Source organism: Oncorhynchus keta, chromosome 23 (genome assembly GCF_023373465.1).
Source record: "Oncorhynchus keta strain PuntledgeMale-10-30-2019 chromosome 23, Oket_V2, whole genome shotgun sequence".
NCBI classification, from domain to species: domain Eukaryota; kingdom Metazoa; phylum Chordata; class Actinopteri; order Salmoniformes; family Salmonidae; genus Oncorhynchus; species Oncorhynchus keta.
In genome coordinates, this window is record NC_068443.1 from 36,212,713 (window position 1) to 36,239,776 (window position 27,064).

General features: G+C 42.1%; 2 protein-coding genes across 2 annotated transcripts in view; one reads left to right on the top strand and one right to left on the bottom strand.

Moving 5' to 3' along the window:
* The window catches only part of LOC118402252 (rab effector MyRIP), an 87,954-nt gene that overhangs the window by 54,146 nt on the left and 6,744 nt on the right, over positions 1–27,064 (bottom strand). The window lies entirely within an intron of this gene.
* Positions 486–11,996, top strand: LOC118402254 (uncharacterized). The gene is made up of 10 exons (XM_035800302.2): positions 486–635; positions 920–1,112; positions 2,830–2,943; positions 3,431–3,577; positions 4,233–4,347; positions 7,684–9,836; positions 10,198–10,236; positions 10,359–10,430; positions 10,945–11,040; positions 11,169–11,996. The coding sequence occupies exons 1-6, from the start codon at positions 520–522 to the stop codon at positions 7,803–7,805; spliced, it is 807 nt and encodes a 268-aa protein (XP_035656195.2). The 5' UTR covers positions 486–519; the 3' UTR covers positions 7,806–9,836; positions 10,198–10,236; positions 10,359–10,430; positions 10,945–11,040; positions 11,169–11,996.

Genomic DNA, 27,064 nt, shown 5'->3' on the forward strand with positions numbered 1-27,064 from the left:
GTCACATGAGGATCCAGTCAGCTGGGGCTGCTGCCAGGGCTTTGGTGTGGTGTGGTGTGGTGTGGGAGCGCAAAGTTCACTGGGGGCCTCTGCTGCTCCATGGTATGTCTCTAATCTCTGATGCTTGTAGTAGACTCGGTATCAGAGCGCAGAATCACACCGTAATGCGCAGAATTAGCCTAGTGGTTAGAGCGTTGAGCCAGTAACCGAAAGGCTGCAAGATTGAATCCCCGAGCTGACAATGTAAAAATCTGTCGTTCTGCCTCTGAACAAGGCAGTTAAAACCCACTATTCCTAGGCCGTCATTGAAAATAAGAATTTGTTCTTAACTGACCTGCCTGGTTAAATGAAGTAAAAAATATATACTGCACGAAGTAGTACACTATACCGGTAGTTGAATTGAAAGAGAGAGGGAGAGCAAAGTGGGTGTGTTGCATGCATGCATGAGTGTGCGTTGTGCACCCGTGTGATAAAAGTACAAAAGGGAGTTCAGTGTGTAGCAGGTTCTAGTGTATCAGCATGAAGCAAACTATGTGGCTGCTGGGTGTCCTGTGTCTGCAGGTCTGTCTGCTCTCCACCACAGCCTTTTCTGACCAGACAGATGAACAGCAGCCTTACAAACCAACCAAGCCATGGTAAGCCATCCAATCCTCTGTTCTTTACTGGTCAGAATGAACTGTGTTTTTCTACCCACAGAGTTAAATAGAACACAAATATAAATGTGTCTCCATGGGTCTAACAACCTTTGGGGTCGGGGAACATTGTGAGTCAGTGAGGGTTTGTCCAAATAAAGTAATCAGTATGGTACATGTTTTAGGCAAATCGTGTCTTCAGATCACATCAATGATATTACTGTGTGCATGTGCGGCTTCAACTATGTGGGCTGACACACATCATATGTTTTCACTCAATTATCCAGGACCTCTGCCATTCAGGACCTCCACACCAGGCGGTGTCAGAAGAAGGCCCTAAACATTGTCAAAGACTCCAGCCACCCGAGTCACAGACTGTTCTATCTGCTGTCGCATGGCAAGCGGTACCGATGCTCCAAGTCTGGAACCAACAGGGCCTTGAACAGCTTCTACCCCCAAGCCATAAGACCGCTAAATACGGTAAAACTTCAATTAGTAGCTCGGGCGTTTATCACTGAACACCAACGGCGCTTATTAGACTCTATGTCCTTAATACACACAGCTTTTGCTCAATAAAATGTTGAAAAGACTACCGCACTGTTTACTGTGACCAGTATGACCTGTATAAACATTATAATACCAAATCCATCGCAGATCAGACTTGCAAAGACTAGGCTGCCTATCATACGCCCCCGATTTCGTGCTTCAGCACCATTCTCTCACCAGTTTGACCTTGTTGAGCTTTGTATCCCCCGTAGTTCCAATCACACCAGATAGAATTCACTATTCAACGTTTGTTCAGGTCCCCAGGACATCGTGAGATGACTTCAATACTGTCCACTTGGGGCAACTCAACCGTCAAAGTTAATTATGATTGACAGTCAATTTTTTTTCTTCTGTTTTAACAGCCTTACCTACTTTCTCTTCGCCCACAGACATTCATCTACCCCTGGACAAATGTTGAATACTGAAGTGAGACCGTGAGATCGTGTTGCTATTTGAGCTAACCATGTCAAACCACACTTCTGTTTCATCCATGGCAAGGATGTGGCTCTCCTTTCTCTTTGTTTGCGCAATCTTTGCGTCTACTCGCTGTAGTTCACTCCTAAACAAGAGAATTAGACCCGGCGTTTATTTGAAACAGGCGCTCATTTGCTGATACTGTATGTGTGTCGATGCCCGGTTATTAAAAGGAACAGGCAGCTATTTGAGACTGTGTTTATCTGAAGTTTTACGGTAGTTAGTTAAGTAGTTAACCAATAGCTACCCGGACCATCTGCATTGACTCTTTTTCTGCTCCTCACATATGCTGCTGCTACTGTTTTTATATCTATCCTGTTGCATTGTCACTTTATTCCTAGTTATACGTACATCATTACCTCAATTACCTCGTACCCCTGCACATCAACTCGGTACTGGTACCTTGTGTATATGGCCAAGTTATCGTTACTCATTGTGTATTTGTTATTGCTTTTGTTATTAAGTGTTATTACTTTTCTATTATTTCTCTATTTTCTTTCTCTCTGCGTTGTTGGGAAGGGCCTATAAGTAAGCATTTCACTGTTAGTCTACACCTGTTCTTGCCAAAGCATGTGAATAATAATATTTGATTTGAATTGAATTATAGTAATTATAGTCATGGAGAATGGAAATGTACGAATAGATGAATTGCTATCATATTCATATTTCTGTGAGGCTTATGTTCAGAAGGTTTGTTTACTTCCGATGTTCGTTTCTCAATAACTAATTCCTGTTAACAATGAGGATGCGATTGTTGTATTGGGTAATATCCTGCTGATGTTGTATGGTGTCAAAGATAATACCAACTCCTTCTCTTATCTGAGGGTACAGTTCCAGTGCTAGAGAAGTTACATTGCGCCATTGGGGTTGTCGAAGCAATTGTCATGGTAACATGGTGCTGTCCTCTCTCTACCAAGAACCCATGTCATGTTATTCATCCACACATACAAGAGAGCTTTAGTCCACTTTAGTGAAAAGACGTGTTATATAATAGGTGAACTCCACTAACATCACTAAGGTATGAAAATATATGCAGTCAACGGGAAGGCTCATGTCCAATCGTACTGTGAGCACCACCTCAGATGAGAAACAATTAACCCACAACTTCAGAAAATGAATTTGATAAGAACCACTGCACTTGTCTCCACTGTCTGATTCCTCTCTCATCTGGCCTCAGAGTTCAAGGACTAAGAGGCAGACCGAGGCTGAAGGCCAATGCAAGAACGTTTGTCTCTCTCTCATAGGAGAGATGAGTGGACTCTCCGGAATGCCTGGGCCTCCTACCGGTTGGGTAAGACTCGATGATCCGATTGGATGAGTTTATTAAGCCACATTCACAGGGTCGCAGATGTAATTGCAGGGTACAGTGAAATTCTTAAGCTCAGAGCTCCAACAGTGAAGGTCAAAAAGAGAAGGGGATTAGAAAATATTAAATAATAATATATACATATTTACAACTGTAACGATGATAAATGTCCATTAGGGGTTGAGGGCAGGGTATATGTCCATGTGTGTGGGGGGAGCAGGTAACTGCCTAGTGGTGGCTATTCAGCAGCCTGATGTTCTGTGGGTAAAAGCTATTGGTCAGTCTGACAGTTTTTGATATGATGCTCATATACTACCCGCATCTGAGGGATGGAAGCAGGGAGAAAAGGTCGTGGCATGGGTGGCTTTGGTCCTTGACAACCAAACAAAGATTTGAAGAATCAAAGTGGTTGAGTGGTCAAGAACCACTGTTCTTGTTTCAACTGTCTGAACCCTCTCTCCTCCATCCTCAGAGTTTAAGGATTAAGAGGCAGAAGAAATTCAGGAGTGCATGCAAGAAAAACCTGGAAATGTGTCGCTCCCGCCTAGGAGCCTTGACACCCATGAGTCATCCTGGGGGCAGTTGGGTAAAACACCACCAAACACCAACCAAAGAGGTTGTAAGTAAAGCAGATGCTGAGAAAAGTGACATTTTCTTATGGTATGACAATATGTATCACGTTTCAGGTAAGACCCAGATGCAGACCATGTTGAATTAACAACAGTTTATTAATCTAACAGGGGCAGGCAAAAGACAGGTCAAGGCAGGCAGGGGTCAGCAATCCAGATAGACGGGGCAAAGGTACAGGACGGCAGGCAGGCTCAGGGTAGGCAGGTAGGCTCAAGGTAGTCAGAGGTCAGAAATCCATATTGGTGGGGCAAAGGTACAGGAAGGCAAGCAGGCAGGCTCAAGGCAGGCACAAAAGGTCAAAACCAGGAAAACAAGAAAACAGGAACAATCAAGAGCCAGGAACAGAGGGAAAACCTCTGGTGGGCTAGACGAAACAAAACAACCTGGCAACAGACTAACAGAGAACACAGGTATAAAAACACAGGGGATAATGGGGAAGATGGGCAGCACCTGGATGGGAGTGGAGACAATCACAAAGACATGTGAAACAGATCAGGGTGTGACAATATGTAATAACTCTCAACAGAGAGACTTACCCCTATTACCTCCTATACCTCTATCGCAGGTGAGAAACTAACTAATTAACACATTTGACAGAGCCAATGTTGTTTCCAATCACTGATTGTTCTCTCCTCTCACGTCAGAGTTCATCGATTAAGAGTCGGGAGAAAGTCAAGAGCCAAAGTCAGCCAGTAAAAGCCATGAATCTGTCACTCCCGCTTAGGAGAGGAGCGCTCCTTCCATTCACCTCCCCATTGGGTAAGAGACAGCTAAACAGATATGAAGAACTGAAGAGGTTGTTAGTAAAGCAGAGGCTGAAAAAAGGGAGTTGGGAGTTGGCTTGGTCACCTGACAGATTCAAATAAACATTTTGTTATCTTCTCTTATGATATAACAGTATGCAGGGTAGAGTGGGGTAAGTTGAGCCACCCCTTATTTCTGGGAAACCATACACAAAAATGTGACCAAATATTTAGGAAGAGGTTATCGTTTCAAGGAGTCTGTGAAGGAAGGAACCACATGAAAAAGTGGTGAGCAAGTTAGGTCTAAAAAAACTGATTTTCACCAAGTCAAATAATTGTATTGTGTTATAGGTTTCATGATGCTTGTATCTAAACCAAAGTAGATTTTTTTTTTAAAGATTGTTTTGTACATCAGTTGGGGTCTCTATACGCTCCAATATGAGGTTCTAAACCAAGCATTAAAGTGCATCCTTGTAGGTGTGTGGGCTAATATAGTCAAAATGTTTGCATTGGGGTAAGTTGAGCCGAATGGCCACCATATCCCATCCCAGTGGTGGAAAAAGTACCCAATTGTCATACTTCAGTAAAAATAAAGACACGTCAATAGAAAATTACTCAAGTAAAAGTGAGTCACCCAGTAAAATACTTCTTGTCTAAAATACTTTATTTTTTAAATATACTTAAGTATCAAAACTAAATGTAATCGCTCAAATGTACTTAAGTATCAAGAGTAAAAGTAATATTAAGCAAACCAGATAGCACAATTTTCTTGTTTTTAATTCTTTATAGATAGCCAGGGGCACACTCCAACACTAAGACATCATTTACAAATGGAGCATTTGTATGAAGCCCCCCTTTAGGTTCAAATTATGCAAATTGGCATCATTTGAGTCAATTGGAGGTGTATCTGCGGATGTATTTCAAGGCCTACCTTCAAACTCAGTGCCTCTTTGCTTGACATCATGGGAAAATTAAAAGAAATCATCCAAGACCTCAGAAAAATTGTAGACCTCCACAAGTCTGGTTCATCCTTGGGAGCAATTTCCAAACGCCTGAAGGTACCACGTTCATCTGTACAAACAATAGTACGCAAGTATAAACACCACATGGGATCACGCAGCCGTCATACCGCTCAGGAAGGAGACGCGTTCTGTCTCCTAGACACAAACGTACTTTGGTGCGAAAAGTGCAAATCAATCCCAGAACAACAGCAAAGGACCGTGTGACGATGCTGGAGGAAACAGGTACAAAAGCATCGATATCCACAGTAAGACGAGTCCTATATCGACATAACCTGAAAGACCACTCAAAGAAAAGGAAAAAGCCACTGCTCCAAAACTGCCATTTAAAAAGTCAGACTACGGTTTGCATCTGCACATGGGGACAAATATCGTATTTTTTGGAGAAATATCGTCTGGTCTGATGAACCAAAAATAGAACTGTTTGGCCATAATGACCATCGTTATGTTTGGGGGGAAAAGGGGGAGGCTTGCAAGCCGAAAAATATCAATCCCAACAGTGAAGCGCGGGGGTTGCAGCATCATGTTGTGGGGGTGCTTTGCTACAGGAGGGACTGGTGCACTTCACAAAATAGATGGCTTCATGAGGAAGAAAAATGATGTGGATATATTGAAGCAACATCTCCAGACATCGGTCAAGGAGGTTAAAGCTTGGTCGCAAATCGGTCATCCAAATGGACAACGACCCCAAGTACACTTCCAAAGTTGTGGCAAAATGGCTTAAGGACAACAAAGTCAAGGTATTGGAGTGGCCATCACAAAGCCCTGACCTCAATCCTATGGAAAATGTGTGGGCAGAACTGAAAAAACGTGTACGAGCAAGGAGGCCTACAAACCTTACTCAGTTACACCAGCTCTGTCAGGAGGAATGGGCCAAAATTCACCCAACTTATTGTGGGAAGCTTGTGGAAGGCTACCCAAATTATTTGACCCAAGTTTAAGAATTTAAAGGCAATGCTACCAAATACTAATTGAGTGTATGTAAACTTCTGGCCCACTGGGAAGGTGATGAAATAAATAAATGCTGAAGTAATTAATTATCTCTACTATTATTCTGACATTTCGCATCCTTAAAATAAAGTGGTGATCCTAACTGACCTAAAACAGGGAATATTTACTAGGATTAAATGTCAGGAATTGTGAAAAACTGAGTTTAAATGTATTTAGCTAAGGTGCATGTCAACTTCCAACTTCAACTGTACCTGTGTGAAAGAGAGGCTATGATAGAGAAGCAGAGGAACACAAGATATTATCTGATGACATGGAGTCTGAGCTTGATAAACATATCAAGAATCTCGCGGACAGGTTTCATGGGCTTAGTTACCTCAAATGCAGAGACGTTGCCTACAAATTGGCACATCAAAACAACATTCAAAAGTTTGGGGTCACTTAGAAATGTCCTTGTTTTTAAAATAAAAAAGCACATTTGTTGTCCATTAAGATAACATCAAATTGATCAGAAATACAGTGTCGACATTGTTAATGTTGTGAATGACTGTTGTAGCTGGAAACGGCAGATTTTTTATGGAATATCTAGATAGATGTACAGAGTCCCATTATCAGCAACCATCATTCCTGTGTTCCAATGGCACGTTGTGTTAGCGAATCCAAGTTTATAATTTTATAAGGCTAATTGATCATTAGAAAACCCTTTTGGAATTATGTTAGCATAGCTGAAAGTGGTTGTGCTGATTAAAGAAGTAAGAAAACTGGCCTTCTTTAGACTAGTTGAGAATCTGCAGCATCAGCATTTGTGGGTTCTATTACAGGCTCAAAATGGCTAGAAACAAAGCTATTTCTTCTGAAACTTGTCAGTCTATTCTTGTTCTGACAAATGAAGGCTATTCCATTCGAGGAATTGCTAAGAAACTGAAGATGTTTTCAAAACTAGAATGTTGACATGAATTCTGATTATTTACAGGGATACACAACATCCTGAGATATGTAGATATTTTTGTTAGAAAGAATACTATATTTCCCTTGATGTAGTGATGCTGAATATTACATATCTCAACATACCCCACTCTCCCTTAATCACAATCAACAGGAATGCGTATCCCCTTTCCTGCATCATAGACCTCGTCCTCCTCCACTCCACCTTAGCTGAGAAACAAACAAATGAAGACATTACATTTACATTTAAGTCATTTAGCAGACGCTCTTATCCAGAGCGACTTACAAATTGGTGCATACACCTTATGACAACCAGTGGAACAGCCACTTGCATCTAAATCTTGTTGGGGGGGGGGGGAGAAGGATTACCTACCCTTACTTACCCTATCCAAGCCATTGGGCTTGTTTCCATATCTGATCGTTCTCTCATCTCGTCTTAGTGGTCCAGGACTTAAAGGCAGGAGAGGCAGAAGAAAGCCAAGAACAAGAACAAACAAGAACATACCACAAAGTGGGTGGTGTCGCAATTGGCTTGGGTTCCATCTTGAAGGCAGCCCAATAGCTGCTGAAGACATAATCATCTATTCGCTACTGGATTATCAATACCAATAATAACTACAGTGTATGTTGGTATTTTATTTCTCTGTATACATTTAGACTGCAAAACTATGTAAAAAGGTCTTTGCAAATGAAATTGACTGTTGTTATTATTGTATTACTATAATCATTAGTAGTAGTTGTCATGGTCGCCTCTGTATGTTACAAAATCACATATTAAACCAAACCAACAGCCAGGGAAGCCAAGATCAACTCCCTCTTGTCTGACAAGCTGTTCCAATAAGAAAGTATATTACTCAATCTAATGGAGGCTCCTCAGATGAGGAAGGAGGGGACCATCCTCCTCAGTGAATTTCATAAAAATAAAATTGGTGAAACATTTAAAAAGTGATACTTGTTTTTTAGGTACAACTATACTAAATATATTCACATCACCAAATAATTGATTAAAACACACTGTTTAGAAATGAAGGTCTACAGTAGCCAATAGCACTCTGTAGGGTTGCACCATGGTGTTGCTGGAGGACAACTAGTTTCCTCCTCTGGATACGTTGACTTCGATACAAAACCTAGGAGGCTCATGGTTCTTAACCCTTCGCATAGACTTCCACATTAATTATGAGAACTTTCGGAGGGAAATCCTCCAACCTATCAGAGCTCTTGTAGCATGAACTGACATGTTGTCCACCCAAACAAAGGATCAGAGAATTAATCTAGTACTGAAAGCATAAGCTACAGCTAGCTAACACTGCAGTGCATAAAATGTGTTGAGTAGTTGACTCAGAAAGAGAAAGACAATAGTTCAACAGTTTTGAACAAATCATTTTCTTCAAAAATTAAGAAGCAAAAGAGGGAGCGAGAGAGAGCTGGCTAAACTTCATAGTGTTTTTTTCCACTTACTTAGCTAGCGAATGCAGCTAGTTAGTTTAGCCTACTCAAACACCCGGCTCAAACAGAAAGGAATGCTATGTTAGCTAGCTGGCTATGGCTATCCAACACTGGATCTCTTCCAAGTCAAGGTAAGCTTTTTTTTTTTTTCATGCTGTTTGTATATGGCTGCTATGAAATGGAACTGTGTTTGCGTGTGATCAGGGTGTATTCATTCCACCGATTCTGTTGAAAAACTTTTCTTAAATGGAAACAAATGGAACGAAGCGTGGATAAACATACCTGAAACTATACAATAGAAACTCTTGTTTGCAACTGTTAGACAAATGATTACACCCTAGATCAGCTAGATGCAGCCAAGAGTGTGCAAGGCGGTATTGAATGTGTCTGTCACCTTGATTACAATTTTTTTTTATCTCGCCCTGTGCACCTACGTTGTAAGCTTTAATTCATAGGCTAGGTTGTAGCAACCTCATGATGGGTACAGGGTAAATTAAAGTATCATGTAGTAGCCTATACCTATCGATGTTACATTGAACTGGGTGAATGGAACATGAATGAGCCATCCAATATGCTGTAATATAAATAAGGCCATGCTCATAAAAAATATATAATCCTTCCTCATTTTAAATGGCACCCACCGCCACTGACTCACAGTTTGCTGTAACATGGAATCCTCCCAAAGCCCCCTTTCCTAATACAGTCCATACCTCCTCCCTCTTGTTCATACACAGTTAAAAAATTGCCCTGTCTCTCTCTGTGTGTGTGTGTGTGTGTGTGTGTGTGTGTGTGTGTGTGTGTGTGTGTGTGTGTGTGTGTGTGTGTGTGTGTGTGTGTGTGTGTGTGTGTGTGTGTGTGTGTGTGTGTGTGTGTGTGTGTGTGTGTGTGTGTGTGTGTGTGTGTGTGTGTGTGTGTGTGTGTGTGTGTTATTGTTGGAATTCCTCAGTGTTCCCTCTCTACATCTGGTAATCATTAGCCATGTCAGTATATAAAGAGGATGTTGTGCGTAGTCAGGATCCAGTGTATCAGCATGGAGCAGGCTGTGTGGCTGCTGTGTGTCCTGTTTCTGCAGGTCTGTCTGCTCTCCACCACGGCCCTCCCTGGACAAGACAGACGGACAGCAGCTTTTCAAACCAACCAAGCCATGGTGAGACATTCCTCTGGATTCTACTAGGTTTATTCCCTGTCCTATAATCTATGATTCCAACCCTATTCCTGGAGAGCTACCCTCCTGTAGATTTTCACTCCAACCCCAGTTGTAACTAATTAGCCTGATTCTAATTATTAGAATCAAGTGCGCTAGAGGGGGAGGTTTTCGGGGGTGACTGTGGGGGGGGGGGGATCTTGGATGGTAGAAGGGCGGTTTTCATGGGGGGACCTACAGGACCGTAACTCTCCAGGAACAGAGTTGGGGAGCCCTGCTCGAGACTGACACACAGTTAGAATATGCACATTGGTATAGGAGTCACTCTGGCACTATCACGATCATTCTGCACCACTCTCAACAGGGAGGCTCTTCCCCATTCCTCCCAGGACCTCCACCTCAGGTAAGAAACTATTTTATCACATATTACCACATTACATTTCCACATCATTTCTACTTAACAATTTCTACTTTACTTGCTTTGAACCATGATTGATTCTAATTGTGTCATCATTTGGACATCAGGTAGACATGAAGCCACTGGTTGTGCAGCTCAGAGCAAAGGGACATGAGGAGGGGTTCCCCGACCGAAACAGGGTAGGGGCATGCAGCAGCCAGCGTCCAGGGAGTTGTTCAGTGTTGTCAGTCCTGAAGAATGCTGTTGGACCTCCACCGCCACCCGAGGTTAGAGAGAGAGAGAAACAGAGAGAGAGACGCTGTAGTGTTGAAACATGTGAAGGATATGTAGACTTACACTCGATTTTAAGTAAGGTGCTACATCTCCGTCGAGGGAATAAGTAACCTTAAATGTATCAAAACTACACTCTTAGAAAAAAGGGTTCCAAAAGGGTTCCACCTGCATAAAAAAAAAAGTTATTGAAAACGTTCTCCAAAGGGGACAGCCGAAGAACCCTTTAAGGTTCTAGATAGCACTTTTTTTCTTAAGAGGGTATAAACTGGCTGATAGAGTGGACAGCCCATATCATAACAATGCTATTGTACTGTCATACTGCAAGGCTGATATTAAATCTCTTGAATTCATTTAATATTATATGCAGTTCTCAAGGAAACCCACTCTTAATCCTTTCCACTCTTAATCCTTTCACCTCAGAGTTCCAGGACTAAGAGGCATGAGAGTACTAAGGGCAGACGCAAAAGACCCTATCATCCTGGAGCCTTGGCTGCATTTTCCGAACTAGCTGTTCCTGTAAGTGACGTGTACCCGACAACCGTCCATATAATGGAACGCTAGAGGTTTACATGATAGTATATGTATCTGATTGTTTTAATCCTTTGCTGCCATACGTACAAAAAAAAATGTATCTGTGCATTCAGCCTTACAGATCCTCAGCATAGAAGAAGACGGTACTGAGACACAGGACAGGCCATGGAGAGAAACCAACCGCTGAAACTTGCTTTATTTTGGGTCATAAGTGAAATAAGCATGAAAAAAACATGTCGTATCGACAGTAAAACACTCAGTCCTGCTTTATTTGAAGTGCATCTTGAGAAAGCTTTTTTAAAAATGGTCATATAGGCTTCATAAGCACTGCATAAATAGGTCACAAATAATCTAACTCATTTCATGCTCGATAAAATATTTCCAAATATGATTTCTAAATCTGAACAAATAAATGCATGGTTATGTCACACAGTTATACCACATTATGAATCTTTATAGAACAAGATATAAGGTTATAGATGATATGTGAAGCATCTATGTGGGGCTTTATGAAGCCTTCATAAGATGCATTTCAAATAAAGCGGGACTAAGCTTTCATTGACTTTTTTTCCCCAGTTTTCTAGCAATGCAATTATAAATAAAACTCTACCGCGCTCTGGACTGGACTAAGCCATTCACTCATTTCTGAATGTTCTGTAAGACAAATCACATTGGGGTCACCAAACTTGTAGGTGATGTTATGTTCTTGGAATCGACTCTGTATTTGAATGTTATTCCCAGCCTTAAATCACAGTTAAAACAAAGGAAACAAAAATGTCAAGACACGCATTCAATGTATTTGCTTCAGTAGTCAATCTTTTCACAATTTCTCGATATTCTCTGTCAAATGCTCAATGTTACTGCATATTTTACCATAGCAAACCTTTCAACAGTTGTATATGTCTGTTCTACTGAATAAAAATGTTAGGACATGAACACAATCCAGTTTATTCCTACTGTTGTTATTACTAGAGATTTGACTCAATCCAGAAGACATTAAAACCCCAGATGTTTTGATTTTTGAAAAGGTCATCATGACGTTTGCAATGTCTCCACAAGTTCCAATCAACAGTTGAAACTTAGATGGATTTAGGGAGGCAGTGAGAGAATATACACATGTTGAAAACAGAGTTAGAAGACCAGCTGTCTGCAACTTTTAACAGAGTAGCTAGTAGTCAGTTAGCCACTGGTAGTCTGCACAGCGCAATATCAACCCAGAGTACATCGGACAGCTTTTTCTCTACCACATCTCCGGATTCCTATCTCAAGATCTGAGCTGATGTAATCATAGGAGGTGGTTTCAACAGGCTCTTCTGTTGCGACATCGCCAGAGGCCCATCTGCTATCCCCGGCCCGCTAGCTGTCTGAATCGCCGTGTCTCCAGCTCGCCTAGCATAGTAGCGACTACTGAATCGACATCCTGGCTCATCTATTGCTACTCTTTGGACCCTATTATCACTTGGCTACACATGCCTCTCCCTAATGTCAATATGCTTTGTCTATTGCTGTTTTGGTTAGTGATTATTCTCTTATTTCACTGTAGAGCCCCCAGCCCTGCCCAACATGCCTTAGATAGCCCTTTTGTTCATCCCCCCCACACATGCGGTGACCTCACCTGGCTTAACTGGTGCCTCTAGAGACAAAACCTCTCCCATTGTCACTCATCATCCGACCATACCTTTGTCTGTACATTGCCTTGAATCTATTCTTCCATGCCCAGAAATCTGCTCCTTTTACTCTCTGTTCAGAACGCACTAGATGACCAGTTCTAATAGCCTTTAGCCGTACCCTTATCCTACTCCTCTGTTCCGCTGGTGATGTGGAGGTTAACCCAGGCCCTGCAGCTCCCTGCACCACTCCCATTCCCCAGGCGCTCTCATTTGTTGACGTCTATAACTGTAAAAGCCTTGGTTTCATGCATGTTGACATTAGATGCCTCCTCCCTAAGTTTGATTTATTCACTGCTTTAGCACACTCCGCCAACCTTAATGTCCGAGCCATGTCTGAATCCTGGCTTAGGAAGACCACCAAAAATCCAGAAATTTCCATCCTCAACTACAACATTTTCCGACAAGATAGAACTGCCAAAGGGGACGGAGTTGCAATCTATTGCAGAGATAGGCTGCAGAGTTCTGTCTACTATCCCGATCTGTGCCCAAACAATTCAAGCTTCTACTTTTAAAAATCCATCTTTCCAGAAATAAGTCTATCACTGTTGCCGCTTGTTATAGACCCCATCAGCCCCCAGCTGTGCCCTTGACACCATATGTGAACTGATATCCCCCCATCTATCTTCAGATTTCGCACTGTTAGGTCACCTAAACTGGGAAATGCTTAACACCCTGGCCGTCCTACAATCTAATCTAAATGCCCTCAATCTCACACAAATGATCAAGGAACCTACCAGGTACAATCCTAAATCCGTAATCATGGGCACCCTCTTAGATATCATCCTGACCAACTTGCCCTCTAAATACACCTCTGCTGTCTTCAACCAGGATCTCAGCGATCACTGCCTCATTGCCTGCGTCCGTAATGGTTCTGCGGTCAAACGACCACCCCTCATCACTGTCAAACACTCCCGAAAACACTTCAATGAGCAGGCCTTTCTAATCGACCTGGCCCGGGTATCCTGGAAAGTTATTGACCTCATCCCGTCAGTAGAGGATGCCTGGTTGCACTTTAAAAGGTTTTTCCTCACCATCTTAAATAAGTATGCCCCATTCAAAAAATGTAGAACTAAGAACAGATACAGCCCTTGGTTCACCCCAGACTTGACTGCCCTTGACCAGCACAAAACCATCCTGTGGTGTTCTGCATTAGCATCGAATAGCCCCCGCGATATGCAACTTTTCAGGGAAGTCAAGAGGCAATATATTAAGTCAATTAGGAAAGCTAAGGCTAGATTTTTCAAACAGAAATTTGCATCCTGTAGCACTAATTCCAAAAAGTTTTGGGACACTGTAAAGTCCATGGAGAATAAGAGCACCTCCTCCCAGTTGCCCACTGCACTGAGGCTAGGAAACACTATCACCACCGATAAATCTACGATAATCAATCATTTCAATAAGCATTTTTCTACGGCTGGCCATGCGTTCCACCTAGCTACCCCTACACCGGCCAACAGTTCTGCACCCCCTGCAGCAACTTTCCCAAGCCCCCAAGACACTCTAGACCCAAACTGTTATAGACCTATATCCATCCTGCCTGCCTTTCTAAAATCTTTGAAAGCCAAGTTATCAAACAGATCACCAAACATTTTGAATCCCACCGTACCTTCTCCACTGTGCAATCTGGTTTCTGAGCTGGTCATGGGTGCACCTCAGCCACGCTCAAGGTCCTAAACGATATCATAACCGCCATCAATAGAAGACACACTGTGCAGCCGTTTTCATCGACCTGGCCAAGGCTTTCGACTCTTGTCAATCACTGCATTCTTATTGGCAGTTGAAAATGAGAACTTGTTCTCAACTGGCCTTCCTGGTTAAATAAACATTACATTTTTAAAAAACATCAAAAGTTATTGATAAGACTGAACTAGATCAATGATAATTCAATAATCACTATTATGTTGCATCTTTAACCAGTAGCCTAACATACATAAGGGAACATTTTGACATTTGCTGTATGGTTAGTGAGAAAGTCCATATTGCAAATGTACGGTCCCTTACTAGATGTCCGAAAACTTTTGTAAAATTCGCGGACGGCGTCGAGCCGGGAAGTCATCAAATGAACTTTGTCGGACATTCGGTTTCCGTTTGATAAAATAATCCAATTTTGGTCATTTTTCCGCTGTCCCGGAAAATCCCACAAGAGGGCATAAGCAATCATATTGTTATTGGACAAAACATCACGAATAACGACGGAGCCTTATCTCGAAAACTGAAAATATTTCGAAGCCGAAACTTGGTGAGCGTAGGTTTGGCATAATGGGCAGTTGGCCCCAAACAAGATGGCGTCTAGACCTCAACGGTTTTTGAGTTATGGCCATTTCTCTGGGATTAAAGGTCCAAAATGAAAATAGAGAAATTATTTTTCCACTTCACATCAAAGTCAAGGAGCCTCCGGTGTCAATAAAAAAACGGACCAGCCATTTCTCTATCGTCATTTAAGAGAAATCGTACAATGACAGATTGGTTCTGTTCAAAGATAGGTGTTTTTTTTCAACGTTTACAGATCCAGTTGCAGGGTGTTCATACGAATCTTTTTAAAGTGTGCTGCAGAGCTCTGCGAGATTTCTGTGATTTTCTATGATTTTCTGAAATAACACACACTCACTACACCCTCTGTAAATAACTCAGTTCTTAACGTAAAGACTTAAAACTCAGGATTCTGTAAAGGCATACCCCAATCAGGATATGAGTTTATTTATAGCTTCCTGTGCCAACCGGAAGTGCCTTAAATGGTGTCACAGTGGCAGTTTCCAAGGGTTAAAAAGGTCAGGTCTTTTCAAAACTTCATTTGTGTGATTAGGCAACCCCCATAAACTGTAAGTCAGTCATTTCTCCCAACAGATGTCAAAGAAAAGCTCTCTCTCACACACACACACACACACACACACACACACACACACACACACACAGAAACACACACACAGCAAGGATGGAGTGACAAAGTGCGGTGCTTAAAGACACACAAAGCCTACAATGGCATTTCCATATTCTCTAGGCCGTGCCGAGTTCAACGAGATGGCCCGCTTGACCGTAGCTCGCTCGGTCTAAGCACAGCGACCATTAGAAAAGTAGGCCCAAAATGAAGCCTGCCCCACAACGTCATTTGCTTTTGGGTGACAGTGAGAGAACCATTAGGGTGAGAAGCACAATTTGACCTCAGGTACGTTCCTAAGGTCCTCCCGATCTGTGCAAGCCTAACCTTGACCGTGTAGCATTAACCCTTAACAGTAAAACAGGGTTTTTTGATCTCACAGAATACAATGACTTCTCTCCCCATAGGAATACATTGCCTGCACCCCTAAATTCAACCTGAAGCCTATATGGGTTATGAATGCGTATGAACCTTTCTTCGGTAACAGTCCATCAGGCCAGTATGAGGTCTACCTGTGTTGATTCTAAGCTTCCTGGACCAACCGGAAGTGGTTCAAATCACCCTAAAAGTGTATATCCATACCCTGCCTGCAGTTTGATAGACATAGTGCATTCAACCCTGTGTAAATCAATCAATTCTTAATGTAAAGACTTAAAACTCAGGATTCTGTAAAAGCATACCCCAATGAGGATATGTGTTGACTTATAGCTTCCTGTGCATACCGGAAGTGCCATAATTGGTGTCTCAGGGGCTGTTTCGAAGGGTTAAAAAAGTCAGATCTGTCCAAAACTTCATATGTGTGATTAGGCAACCCCCATGCACTGTAAATCAGTCATTTTTCCCATAAAATGTCTAAGGAAAACTAAATCACACAGACACACAACTTGGAAGGAGGGACCCATTGGGGTGCGTAGAGACAGACAGTACCTGCAATAGTTAGCTTTGTTCGAGCTAAAAAAGAACCGTCAGACCTAGAGTTCCGAAACTTTAGAAACCTGTTCTAGATCTCAGGTCGATAGTGCGTGGTGAGTTAGGTGGCTCTAGAAGGTTCTCGGACCGAGAAACAGCCTCGTACATTTGCAATGACTTCAATTCATTTGGACCATTACGAAAATGACGACATTTAGAAAAGTCTCAGAGACACAAGACTAGGTGCATTGAAACCGGCTCGGCCCATAGAGACGGACCCCAACGTTTCTGTCCGATAGCTCATTCAAGTACCCCATAGTAAGGCATGGAAAAAAAGTGGATTTTCAGCACCAATTAGGGTTTTACTCGGGCACCGAAGGACCTATCAAGCCGAAACTCGGGATTCGGGGTTGCCTCACATAGGCCTACACATAATGTCTGAACTGGACCCGCAGCTAGAACGTAACTATGTGTTTTACGTTTTTATTATGTTTTAAACTGAAGGCGCTGTGAATTGTGGGCCTGCTCTGACATATGTGATAGTTGGCTTCTAAATGAGTTGGAAAAAGTGGGTTTGGTGTCAATTGGTATCAGTTTGGTGTCAGAATGACATCTAATTGACTGATGGACACTGACTTGCTAGTTGACTTTTGTACATCTGCAATATGTTTAAACGGAGAGGGACCATCACCAAAATGGCATTCTGAAATCAACACAAAAAATGGCATCACCATAGTCTCCAGACTGTGCCGAGTTCAACGAGACGCCCCGCTTGACCGTAGCTCGCTCTGAGTGCATTGACCTTGAAAAAAAGAAGAACCAAAATGAAGCCTGGCCCTCAATGTCATTTGCTTTTGGGTGACAGTGAGAGAACCGTTAGGGTGAGAAGCACAATTCGACCTCGGGTACGTTCCTAAGGTCCTCCCGATCCGTGCAAGCCTAACCTTGACCATGTGGCATTAATCCTTAACAGTTAAAAGAAGGTGCTTACTTCAAACAGTTTGCATTGACTTCTCTCCCCATAGGAATACATTGCCTGCACCTCTAAATTCAACCTGAAGCCTATGTGGGTTATGAATGCCTTATGAACCTGTCTTCTATGACAGTCCATCAGATCACTATGAGGTCTAACTGTGCCAATTCTAAGCTTCCTGAAGCAACCGGAAGTGGTTGAAATCACCCTAAAAGTGTTGATCCATACACTGCCTGCAGTTTGATAGACATAGTGCATTCAACCCTTTGTAGATCAGTCAATTCTTAGCTTAAAGACTTAAAACTCGGGATTCTGTAAGTGGCTATGTCAATTAAGACATGTGTTTACTTATAGCTTCCTGTGCCAACCGGAAGTGCATTTAATTGGGTCACACTGTCTGTTTTGAAGGGTTAAAAAAGTCACATATTTTTAAAATTTCATACGTGTGACTAGGTAACCCTCCTGAACTGTAAATCAGTAATTTCTCCCAACAGATGTCAAAGAAAATCTCTCTCACACACACACACACACACACACACACACACACACACACACACACACACACACACACACACACACACACACACACACACACACACACACACACACACACACACACACACACACACACACACACACACACACACACACACACACACACACACACACACAGCAAGGATGGAGTGAAAAAGTGTGGTCCTTAAAGACACAGAGAGCAGGCAATGGCATTACCATAATCTCTAGGCCGTGCTGAGTTCAACGAGATATCCCGCTTGACCGTAGCTTGCTCGGTCTGAGCGCAGCGACCATGAGAAAAGTAGGCCCAAAATGAAGCCTGCCCCACAACGTCATTTGCTTTTGGGTGACAGTGAGAGAACCGTTAGGGTGAGAAGCACAATTCGACCTCAGGTATGTTCCTAAGGTCCTTCCGATCCGTGCAAGTCTAACCTTGACCGTGTGGCATTAACCCTTAACTGTTAAAAGAAGGTGTTTACATCAAAAAGTTTGCATTGACTTCTCTCCCCATAGGAATACATTGCCTCCACCCCTAAATTCAACCTGAAGCCTATATGGGTTATGAATGCCGTATGAACCTGTCTTCGGTAACAGTCCATCAGGCCAGTATGAGGTCTACCTGTGTTGATTCTAAGCTTCCTGGACCAACCGGAAGTGGTTAAAATCGCCCTAAAAATGTATATCCATACCCAGCCTGCAGTTTGATAGACATAGTGCATTCAACCCTGTGTAAATCAGTCAATTCTTAACGTAAAGACTTAACACTCAGGATTCTGTAAAAGCATACCCGAATGAGGATATGTGTTGACTTATAGCTTCCTGTGCCAACCGGAAGTGTCATAATTGGTGTCTCAGGGGCTGTTTCGAGGGATTAAAAAATTCAGATCTTTCCAAAACTTCATATATGTGATTAGGCAACCCCCATGAACTGTAAATCAGTCATTTTTCCCACAAAATTTTAAAGGAAAACTAAATCACACACACACAGCTTGGAAGGAGGGACCCATTGGGGTGCGTAGAGACAGACACGGCCTGCATTAGCTAACCTTGTTGGAACTTTTAAAGAACCGTCAGACCCAGAGTTCCGAAACTTTAGAATCCTGTTCTAGACCTAAGGTCGATAGTGCGTGGTGAGTTACATGGCTCTAGAAGGTTCTCGGACCGAGAAACAGCCTCGTACATTTGACTAGGTGCATTGCGACCGTCTCGGCCCATATAGGCAGACCCCAACGTTTCTGTCCGATAGCTCATTCAAGGACCCCGTAGCAAGTCATGGAAAAAAGTGGATTTTCAGCACCAATTAGGGTTTTGCTCGGACACCAAATGACCTATCGAGCCGAAACTTGGGATTCGGGGCCGCATCAGCTAGGCCTACACATAACATAAGAAATGGACCCGCAGCTAGAATGTAACTACGTGTTTTATGGTTTTTTAATGGTTTGAACCGAAGGCGTTGTGAATTTTGGGCCAGCTCTGAAGTATGTGATAGTTGGCTACTAAATGAGTTGGAAAAAGTGGGTTTGGTGTCAGTTTGTATCAGTTTGGTGTCAGAATGATATCTAATTGACTGATGGACGGTGACTTGCTGGTGACTCTTGTCCATTTGCAATATGTTTAAACAGTGAGGTACCATTACCAAAGTGACATTCTGAAATCAACCCTAACGAGTGATTGAGATGAACCACAATCACTGCCCAGCCATCCCGAGTTCATCGGGCAAGTCAATTTCGCATTCCTGCAGGATTTTTATAGCATGACAAATTCATCACCATATTGCAAATGCACAGTGACTTTGCAAAAGTGAGAAAACATAAACAAATGGACATAATGAAATCAACACAACGAGCGATGGAGAAGACCCACTATCAATGCCCGGCCATTCCGAGTTCATCTGGCCAGTCAATTTTGCATTTCTGCAGGATTTTTGAGCATGTCAAATTTGTTATGGTAAATGCCCATTGAACCATATTGCAAATGCACGTGCACTTGCAATATGATTCAACAGTGAAAAAACATCACCAAATGGACATGATGAAGTCAACACAACGAGCGATGGAAAGGAGCAACTATCGTGTGGCCATCCTGTGTTCATCAGGCCAGTAAATTTAGAATTTCTGCAGGATTTTTGAGCACGACAAATTCGTGATGGTAAATGCCCATTGAACCATATTGCAAATGCACAGTGACTTTGCAAAAGTGAGAAAACATAAACAAATGGACATGATGAAATCAACACAACGAGTGATGGAAAGGTACAACTATCACTGCCCGGCCATCCTGTGTTCATCAGGCCAGTCAATTTTGCATTTCTGCAGGATTTTTGAGCATGTCAAATTTCTTATGGTATTTGGCCCCCAAAAAAGGGACTTTTGACTTTGACTTTTGACTTCCTATGAAATCATATTGCAAATGGACAAATCATATTCCTTATGCACAAGTAAAAAAATGATGATAATAACATTTTACAAAAGCATATTCATACAGTTCTTACACATGATTAATTGACATAAAATCGAAACAATTTTGAAAAACGGTCCAGAAAGCACTTTTTTACGAGGGTGATAATTTTTTTTTTTAAAGTTCACATTTTTGACTTTTGACTTCCTATGAAATCATATTGCAAATGGACAAAACATATTCCTTATGCGCATGTAAAATATGTGTAATTGACAAAAGAAATCGAAAGAATTTCGAAAAACGGTCCAGAAAGCACTTTTTTAAGGGGTGATAAGTTTTTGACAAAAAAAACATTTTTTCAAAATTTTGCTTTTGGATGTTGACTTGGGTTACATTTCCAATATGAAAAACCAAGGTGGATTCGCACTCGCCACCATATGGCATTTGCAATACACTTTGCATGAATCAACGCCGAATTGGGTGGTATTGGACATCGTGTATATGGTTTGTCCGATGCCAATGACTTCCCATTCATTTTTGTCCAATTCAGGGGGTTATTCCCTTAAAAATGAACAACTCTCGCAAATAAATCACAAAGACTTCTGATTGTCTCTAATTAACACATCCTCTATATAAAATTTCAGCCAACCCAAGCTGCCTGCACGCCCAACACTCACCAGTCTAGTCAATAACTCAACACTCTCTCCCCAACACAATTTCCTTCCCATCTTTTTTTATGTCTCAAAGAAACTTTTATAAAAACACACATAAACTTACATACTAACACACAGAAACAGTACACCCTCCACATAATTCCTATCACAGGACTAGTAGTACTGTAGAGCTCTTTTTACTTGCACACAATAGAGCTGGGTTACCCTGTCCCGTCCCTAGGGGTCCACGGCCCTGCAGCTCCCCAACTCAACACAAACCCCACTCAGCTTTAGGATCTTAGTGAAACATTCACTATTGGTTTCAGGTGTGTTTGGCCAAGGCCAGAATGCCAACCAGCAGTAGGGCAGACCCCGAGGGCCAGAACTGAGCAGCCCAGCAGCTAGAGTTTGCTTAAATAGGTAGGTATCTTCCCTGACATGGGCATGTTTTCATTGCAGACTCCTTTTGTTGTACTGTATTCCATATAAGGCATCCAAACCGTATGTTGCCAGTATACCCTTAATCTTGTAATAAATCAAATCAAGTGATATATAATTGAACATTTCTGCCATCCATTGTGACATTGTGGGAGGATAACCAACCTTCCAATTAATGGCAATGCATTTCTTAACCGATGTAAATGCTAGGTTACACAGTTTCTTCTGATATCCGTCTCCAGAATCAACATTTCCAAGCAAACAAAACCAGGGAGAATCTGTAGACATGCTGAGATAAAATGACATACTCTTAGCCAGAATTCAGCCAGCCTTCACAAGACCATAACATATGCAAATATGTCCCTTTTTGTGTTATACACCTCCAGCAGAGGTTTCTGGGTGCATGATATTCAGTTTCATTGGCATATAGTATGTTCTATAGATGGTTTTAAACTGCAGTAATTTATATCTGAGATTATATGAACATGACTGGGCATTCTGTATCCATTCATCATCTATATCCATTCATCATCATCAATAGCGTCTCCCAGAACTTCATCACATTTTTGTTTAAAGTTTTGCTAAAGTTAGTAAGCTAGTTAACGTTAGCCAACTTTTGGCTAGCTCTGCTAGCTAATGGTACAATGGTATATCATTAAATTTACTTCTGTTGAAATGGGACAAAACAGCTGTTAGATACTGCTACCTGACAGATACTGTAGCTAGAGGCTAGCTAGAGCTGAACTGGCTGTGGACGGTAGCTACTAGCTAGCTAACATTCACTAGAAACGTTCTTTTACAATGTAAAAAGTCACGTTCGAGAGAATGGATTTTAACAAGGCTAATCTGAAAACAAGACTCCCTAAATTCTATCAGCATATCGATTGTGCTACCAGGGCTGGTAAAACCCTGGATCATTGTTATTCTAACTTCCGAGATGCATATAAGGCCCTCCCCCGCCCTCCTTTCGGAAAAGCTGACCACGACTCCATTTTGTTGTTCCTAGCCTATAGACAGAGACTAAAACAGGAAGCTCCCGCTCTCAGGTCTGTTCAACACTGGTCCGACCAATCTGATTCCACGCTTCAAGATTGCTTCGATCACGTGGATTGGGATATGTTCCACATTGCGTACAACAACAACATTGACAAATAAGCAGATTCGGTGAGCGAGTTCATTAGCAAGTGCATCAGCGATGTCATACCCACAGCAACTATTAAAACATTCCCAAACCAGAAACTGTGGATTGATGGCAGCATTCGCGCGAAACTGAAAGTGCGAACCACTGCTTTTAACCTCTTAAGACTAGCCCTCAATACTGCCCCCTTTGGAGGAAGTGCGTGCCCATAGTAAACTGAAAATATTTTTTCCCAAAATTGCTAATATATGCATATAATAATTATTATTGAATAGAAAACACTCTAAAGTTTCTAAAACCGTTTAAATTATGTCTGTATGTAAAGCAGAACTCTCAGGGCAGCCTTTCTCCCAAACTCTCTCTTGTGAAGAGAAAAGTTGGGTCAACTTTGACATCATCGCCCCCACCCTTCCCAGGCAGCTACTGATCAGCGCGATGTCTGCTTTCAAATGGCGCGTTCATTGTGAGAATCCCACGAGCCCTCAACGTTTGGCAGGCGAAAATGCTTGTGTCACTCTGAAAAACATGCACTCTATTGCGCGCGGCCGATTTGGAGAACGTTCTTTTCCATGGTCCAGCAATTGAAGCCGGTTTGTCTGTTCGCGCTGATCTTTGTTCTACATGTTAAAAACATCATAAAGCTCGATTTTGCACATAGTTTGACCAGTTTAGTCGACATAAAATATGTAAATTGGAAGTTTTGATGCGCAAGAGTGCTGGACCAGAAGTCATTTTGGATGCATTTCAGCTGAAGCTGTTAGCATATGCTAATACAGAGACACACAACATGAAACCAAACAATGTATTGGGTAAGTATGACTCCTTCTACGTCTTCTGATCGAAGAACATCAAAGGTAAGGGAGTATTTGTGGTTATTTTGGGTTTCTGTGGACTCCAAACGTAGAGGAGACATACTGCTAATATCTGAGCACCGTCTCATTGTATAGCCCAGTGGATGATTTCTGTAACGTTAAAAATAAATGTAATACAGCGGTTGCATTAAGAAGAAGTGTATCTTTGTCACTATATGTAGAAAATGTATATTTAGTCATGTTTATTGCTTGTTATCTGACGTTATCTGTCGGAGCTATCATCATTTCTCCGGACATTTGAGTAGCATTTTTTGAAATGTCGTCATTGTAAACAGAGATTTATGGATATAAATGGCATATTATTGAAAAAAAATGAAATGTACTGTGTAACATGTAATATTACTGTCATCTGATGAAGATTTTCAAAAGGTTAGTGAATTATTTATTTTTTAATCCTACTTTTAAATTTAATATTTTCTGGGACAAAATGGCTGCCGCTTGTCTTTTGTTTCTGTGGTGATCTAATATAAATATGTGCTATGTTTTCACCGTAAAACATTTTAGAAATCTGACTTGCTGTGTAGATGAACAAGGTGTTTATCTTTCATTTGAGCTATTGGACTTGTTAATGTGTGGAGGTTAAATATTTCAAAGAATATTTTTTTGCATTTTGCGTTATGGTAATGAGCTTGAGCCGTAGTCACGATACCGGATCCGGTATGGGTCGCCGCAAGAAGTTAACCATGCAAGGTGACCGGGAACATGACCGAATACAAACAGTGTAGCTATTCCCTCCGCAAGGCAATCAAACAAGCTAAGCTTCAGTATAGAGACAAAGTAGAGTCGCAATTCAACAGCTCAGACACAAGAGGTATGTGGCAGGGTCGACAGTCAATCACGGATTACAAAAAGAAAACCAGCCCCATCGCGGACCACGATGTCTTGCTCCCAGACAGACTAAACAACCTCTTTGCTCGCTTTGAGGACAATATGTAACGGTTTTCTTCCGCTGAAGGAGAGGAGGACGAAAATGCAGTGTGGTTAGAGTTCAACATGTTTAATAAAGACCATACACGAGAACACTACAAAATACAAAGCAACAAATGTGAAAACCGAAACGGTCCTATCTGGTGCAATGACACAAAGACAGAAGACAATCACCCACAAAATACCGAAAGAACATGGCTGCCTAAATATGGTTCCCAATCAGAGACAACGACAGACAGCTGCCTCTAATTGAGAACCAATCTAGGCAACCATAGACATACAAAACTACCTAGAAAGGAAACAGCCCCATAAACATACAAAAAACCCTAGACCAGACACAACACATAAATCCCTGGATACATGGAAATTCCATCTCTATGGAAAAAATATATTGTTGTACGTGTCCCAAAAACCTATCATCCATCTGCTTCAAATGATTACAGACCTGTCACTCTTGACTTTCTCTTGATTAATTATCTTGAAGATCATCAAGGCAGAGATAATCAACACCACCAGACACCTTCTTGACCCCCTCCAATTTGCATACCGGTCAGAGAGAGGGACAGATGATGCCATCCTTTCACTCTTACATTTGGTGTACATGCATTTGGAGGGCAGAAAACCCATGTGCGTATCATGTTCGCAGATTTATCCTCTGCGTTTCACACAATCAATCCGTTGATCCTTGCGGACAGACTGGGGGGACACTTCGGACTTGATGCTTATCACATGGATCACCAACTTCCTAACTGATACGTCTCAGCAGGTATGAGTTGGCAACACACTCTCTGAGGTGCGCAATACTTCAGTTGGAACCCCACCGGGCAGTGTTCTTTCACCAGTACTATACATATGTATACAGATAGCTGCCGGAGCCGGTTAGCCAGGGTGCCACCTGGTCAGTCTTATCGAAGGGGATGAGACGGAGTACGGACCGTCTCTGAATGATTTTCATGCCTGGTGTGAGTCATCCCATCTAAAATTAAATGCGTCAAAAACAAAGGACAATGATGATTGACTTTCGAAGGAACAATACCATGCACACACCATCACAGATAAAAGGTGATCCCATTGAAATAGTGGAGGAGTACAAATACCCTGGGCTAGTCATTGACAGCAAGCTGCCCTAGATCAGGTTACTCACTCCATTTTTAATAAAGACCAACTGAGACTGTATTTCCTACGCAATCTGCACTTTTTTAATGTTAATCAAACCATCATGGTTTTCTTTTAGAAATCATTAATTGAGAACATTCTGTCCTACTGCTTGACCTGCTGGTTTGGGAATATCAAGGTTGCACAGAAAAATAGGTTGGACAAGATAGTCAGGACTTGCGGAAAAATCACGAGGCAGCCACAGCAAGAACTGTCATCTTGCTACCTGGGCAGAACTCTCCATAAGGCAAATAAAATAGTGGTTGACTCTTCCCATCCACTCCACCCTGAACTCCAGCTCCTTCCCTCTGGTCGCAGGTACAGACTACCTAAGGTTAAAGAAAATAGGGCCAAGAACTCTTTTATTCCAAATACAATTCTGCAACTTAACAACATTTTGGACTAATTAAACTTAGCACTTGCACTATGAAACTGCACTTACTATTTGCTTGTAAATATCCTTTGCTATTTATTTTTATATATGATATGTTTTATGACTGCTGCATGATGAATTGCTTCTCTGAAGACATTAAAGTTCTCTGAATCTTTCCTGTTTCAGCATGACAATACCCCCATGCACAAGGTGAGGTCCATAAAGGAATGTTGAGATAGGTGTGGAAGAACTTGACTGTCTTGCACAGAGCCCTAACCTCAACCCCATAGAACACCTTTGGGATGAATTGGAACGCTGACTTCGTTCCTAATCGCTCAACATCAGTTCCCGGCCTCACTAACACTTTTGTGGCTGAATGAAAGTAAGTCCCAGCAGCAATGTTCTAACAGCTAGTGGAAAGCCTTCCTAGAAGAGTGGAGGCTGTTATAGCAGCAAAGGGAGGACCAACTCCATTTTAATTCATTCCCATGATTTTGGAATGAGACGAGAAGGTTTCCACATACATTTGGTCATGTAGTGTACATCATGCGATGCAGTGAGATGGTGGGTGTGTGTTGGCCGGTATATTTCTTCTCATTGGCTACATCTGCTGGCCAGTGGAGAGTGTGGCACCTGAATATAATTAGCTTGGCAGTTGGGTGGTGGCTGTTTTAGCCTGGCCTTTGCCCGATCTGCTTTGGTAGGGATGGTATCAAGCGCATGAAGCAAGACGGTGGATGGTGGTTGGAAGAGCGCGCTTGTTTGAAATGTAAAAGCATCTCAGTAGCTTTTGATAAAGAAGAACATCAAGACGAAGCAGCTGCTTTATAAGTGGGATGCACTGCTGAGCGCTACATCCCGAGGGGTTCGTGCTGATGGTACAGAGATTGTGACAGCCGGTTGGTTAAATGGCGTCCCTTGAGAAGGCAAGAACAAGATGTTTGTCAGGAGAAGTGCTGTATTATCATAAGGAGACGTGTACTTGGGAATACGGAGGAGGAATGGAGGGGAAAAGAGAGGCAGAGGAGGTCTAAGAGAGAGAGAGGGAGGAAGAGGGTGAGCTTGAGTCGGTTAAAAATGGCGGGGAGAAATAGATTTGGTTTGTTAAAGAAG

What these genes read in the sequence shown, in the direction of transcription:
- LOC118402254 (XM_035800302.2), top strand. Translation starts at nt 520, where the DNA reads ATGAAGCAAACTATGTGGCTGCTGGGTGTCCTGTGTCTGCAGGTCTGT. An exon ending in TACAAACCAACCAAGCCATG is followed by an intron (nt 636 to 919) that starts GTAAGCCATCCA and finishes TCAATTATCCAG; the next exon opens with GACCTCTGCCATTCAGGACC. An exon ending in TCCATTCACCTCCCCATTGG is followed by an intron (nt 4,348 to 7,683) that starts GTAAGAGACAGC and finishes ATCTCGTCTTAG; the next exon opens with TGGTCCAGGACTTAAAGGCA.